At 64.1% G+C, this 3,318-nt stretch overlaps 1 protein-coding gene across 2 annotated transcripts; it reads right to left on the bottom strand.

The window, feature by feature from the left end:
- LOC107203740 (HEPACAM family member 2-like) lies at positions 1–3,229 on the bottom strand. 2 transcript variants are annotated; one of them, XM_015626111.2, is made up of 7 exons: positions 3,045–3,229; positions 1,973–2,106; positions 1,774–1,861; positions 1,421–1,690; positions 1,200–1,259; positions 807–855; positions 1–138 (listed from the first exon to the last, which is right to left on the bottom strand). In XM_015626111.2, the coding sequence occupies exons 1-7, from the start codon at positions 3,124–3,126 to the stop codon at positions 135–137; spliced, it is 687 nt and encodes a 228-aa protein (XP_015481597.1). In that variant the 5' UTR covers positions 3,127–3,229; the 3' UTR covers positions 1–134. The 2 variants fall into 2 exon arrangements, with proteins under 2 accessions (XP_015481597.1, XP_015481596.1); XM_015626110.2 differs by having other exon boundaries at positions 1,774–2,106.
- Between the last annotated feature and the right edge of the window lie 89 nt (positions 3,230–3,318).

Below are 3,318 nucleotides of genomic sequence, written 5' to 3'. Positions count from 1 at the left end.
CCAAGTTTTCCAAAAAAATATTTGCAGGTTCTGGCAGCTTGAACACTTGACAGGTGAGCCAGGAGAGGCTGGGATGGGATACCCGGCACTCCCAGAGGAGCCATCACCAGGGAGGGACAGCAGCTCAGCCAGCTCTACCTGCAAGGAGAAGAGAGGGCCCCACCTGAGCCATGTCCTGGGCACTTGGACCCCTCCAGGGCCTCAGCCAGCTCAGAGTGTCCCACGCTGGCAGCACCAGGAGGTCTGGACTTCTGCCCTGCTCCAAATTCCAGGAGCTACCTGGGCAGGTTTATCTCTGGCTGGAGTTCCCTGGGATCTGACTGCACAAGACACCTGAGAGCTCCTTGTTTGTAACCAGACACCTCACAGGATGGGTTTCCCACCCCAAGGGACTCACATCCTCATCCTCACCCTCCAGGAAGCTCCAGAGAACAGCCTGAGTGTGTTTGTGGTCACAGAGAGGGAGTGATTTCTGAGAAAATCTCGAGAACCACTTATTCCCAGAAATCTCCAGAGTATTTAAAAGCCCACCCATTAGTCAGAGCTAAGATAAGCAGGAGTGTCAGGCTCTGGGTGGAGGAATCAGGAATATCTCCAGAGTGGGGATTAAATAGAGGGGACAGCAAACCCTTTGAACCTCCAGGGTGGGGGAGCAGCCTCTTTTACCAGAGAGGCTGGAATAGCCCCCCGAGCTCTCCCACTTCTCCAGCTCACTCAGATCCAGCCAAGGATAAATTTGGGCATGTAGAGAGAAAATTTTGCTGGAGCAAGGGGGCCACCCCAAGAGGGGACTGGAGACATCTTACCAACAGCTGTCACATGAGTCCTCCTTTCTCTGCCACCAGACAAAGACACCTGGGGACAAAGCAGCAGCATCAGAGAATCCCAGAATCCCAGAAGCATTTGGGATGGAGGGACCTTCAAAGCCCATCCAGTTCCAACCCCTGCCATGGTCAGCAACACCTTCCACTAGCCCAGGCTGCTCAGAGCCCCACCATCATCATCATCATCAACGGGGGCTAGCATCACCTCCCTGCACTGGAAACAGCAGCTGGGACAAAGCCCAGCCCTGCCCACAGGATGCCAGGGTGGGAGAGCCAGGTCCTGGCAGGGATGTGCCACAGGGACCCTCTCACCCACCTCTGGTGGCCATGGCACCCAGCAGGCAGAAACAGGGCAAAGAGTCACCCCAGACCCACCTGCGAGCATGCCAATGATGACACAGGCCAGGACCACAGGCAGCACCACGTTGGCAGAGTCTGCAAAGGGGAGAACCCAGAGCCTCTGCACCAGAGCAAACTGAATTTAACCCACCCAAACCTCCCAGCACTGTCTGCTCGGCACAGGCAGGGAGAGAGAATCCCCTTCGTGGGGCTGTGCCCCTGGTTCTCTCCCGGGCACGGGGAGGGAATGCACTCACGGTGGACTTTGAGCAGGAAGGAGGTCTCGTTGTGGCTCACGGCGTTCCTCACCGCGCACGTGTAGTAGCCGCTGTCGCTGATGGACACCCGCAGGATGTAGAGCGTGGTGTTCCTCACCAGCTGGATTCGATCACTTTCCGGGAGCGGCTCCCCGTTCTTCTTCCACCAGAAGGCGTCAGCCTTCCCATCCAGCACGTGGCAAACCAGTTTGGTGTTGCCTCCTGCCTTCACCAAGGAGCTGCCCTCGATTCTCGGTGGGGACAGCGGCTCTGGGAGAGGCAGAGGCAGCGTCAGCGCTCAAACCCGTGCCAAGCCCGGCCCGCAGAGCAGGGCTGGCCGTGGCACCACTCACCCAGGACGTGCAGATGGAACCAGGCCGTGGTCTCCTCCTGGGTCCTGAGGCGGTAGAAGCTGCCGTCGTCCCCCTGCTGCAGCAACACCTGCAGCGACAGCGTGGACTCGTTGAAGGTGGCGCGGTGCTCGTAGAGCGGGGACACGCTGGGGGGCTGAGGGAAGGCATAGCTGAGGATGACCCCCTCCTCCGAGCCCACCCGGTACTCCCAGAGCACGGTGCCGCTGCCGCGCTGCACGGGCGCCGTCAGCAGCACGCTGCAGCCCACGGCCGACACCAGGCTCCCCACGGCCGGGCGCAGGTCGGCCGAGAAGCAGGGAGCGAGCGTGCGGGCTGCAAGAGAAAGCAGGAGTCACCCCACGGCCAGGGGAGCCCGCTTTGCCCACCCGGGAGCGGCTGCAGGAGCCCCCCGTGCCGCAGGTTCACGGGGATTGTTTAGAGAATCATCAGTCGTGGAAGGGGTTGGGTGGGAAGGGACCTTGAAGATCACCCAGGGTCATGGGCAGGGACACCTTCCCCTGTTCCGGTTCCGTCCAGCCTGGCCTTGGGCACTGCCAGGGATCCAGGGGCTGCTCTGGGCACCTGCGCCAGGACCTGCCCACCCTGCCAGGGAACAATTCCTGCCCCATATGCCATCTACCACTGGGGAAGCCATTCCCTGTGTCCTGTCCCTCCATCCTTTGTCCCCAGCCCCTCTCCAGCTCTCCTGGAGCCCCTTCAGGCCCTGCAAGGGGCTCTGAGCTCTGCCTGGAGCTTCTCCTCTCTGAGCACCTCCAGCTCTCCCAGGCTGGCCCCAGAGGGGCTCCAGGCCTGGAGCAGCTCCGTGGCTCCTCTGGGCTGTCTCCAGCAGCTCTGGGTGCCTCCTGTGCTGGCCAGGGCTGGAGGTCTCACCTGAGGGGCCGAACCCCCCGGCCGTGCCGGGCCCCAGCCCTCAGGCCCTGCCGGCGGGGCCATGCAGCGCTCCTGAGGGCACAGAGCTGCGGGAGCCCCGAAACAGCCCCGAGCCCCTGCCCGAGCGGGCCCCGAAAGCTTTTCCCCGGGATTAAGGCGTGCCCGAGCCCGGAGCCGCCTTCGCGTCCTTAACCGGGCGCCAGGGAAAGCTCCCCGAAGGCGGGAGCGGCTCCATGCGGGACGGGGGGTCCCGCCCGCCTCCCGCGGCCCAGCCGGGCCCAGCCGGGCCCAACCGCCCCGAAACGGCCGGGACAGAGCCTCGGGCAGCCCGGAGCGGGACCGGCCCGGCCCGGACCCACGGGCCCGGGGCTGACACTCGCCTGTGACCGCCGGGGCGGCCGCCGCACTGCCGGGGCCGAGGAGGAGGGGGAGGAGGAGGAGGAGGAAGGGGACGGGGAACATCGGCGGGGCCGGAGCGGCGGCAGCTCCGCCACGAGGCCCCGGCGGTTCCTTAGGGCGGCAGCGGGCGGGCCCTGTCCTCCCCTCCGCCTCCTCCTCCTCCTCCTCCTCCCCTGCTTCCCCTCCCTCCTTTTCCTCCTCTTCCTCCCTTCCCTCCTCTCCCCTCCTTTCCTCTCCTCCTCCTCCCTCTCCCCT

The sequence above is a fragment of the Parus major genome, chromosome 4A (genome assembly GCF_001522545.3).
Source record: "Parus major isolate Abel chromosome 4A, Parus_major1.1, whole genome shotgun sequence".
Classification (NCBI taxonomy): Eukaryota; Metazoa; Chordata; class Aves; order Passeriformes; family Paridae; genus Parus; species Parus major.
The sequence above is the reverse complement of the archived record's forward strand: the minus strand, read 5'-3'. Positions and strand labels throughout refer to the sequence as shown.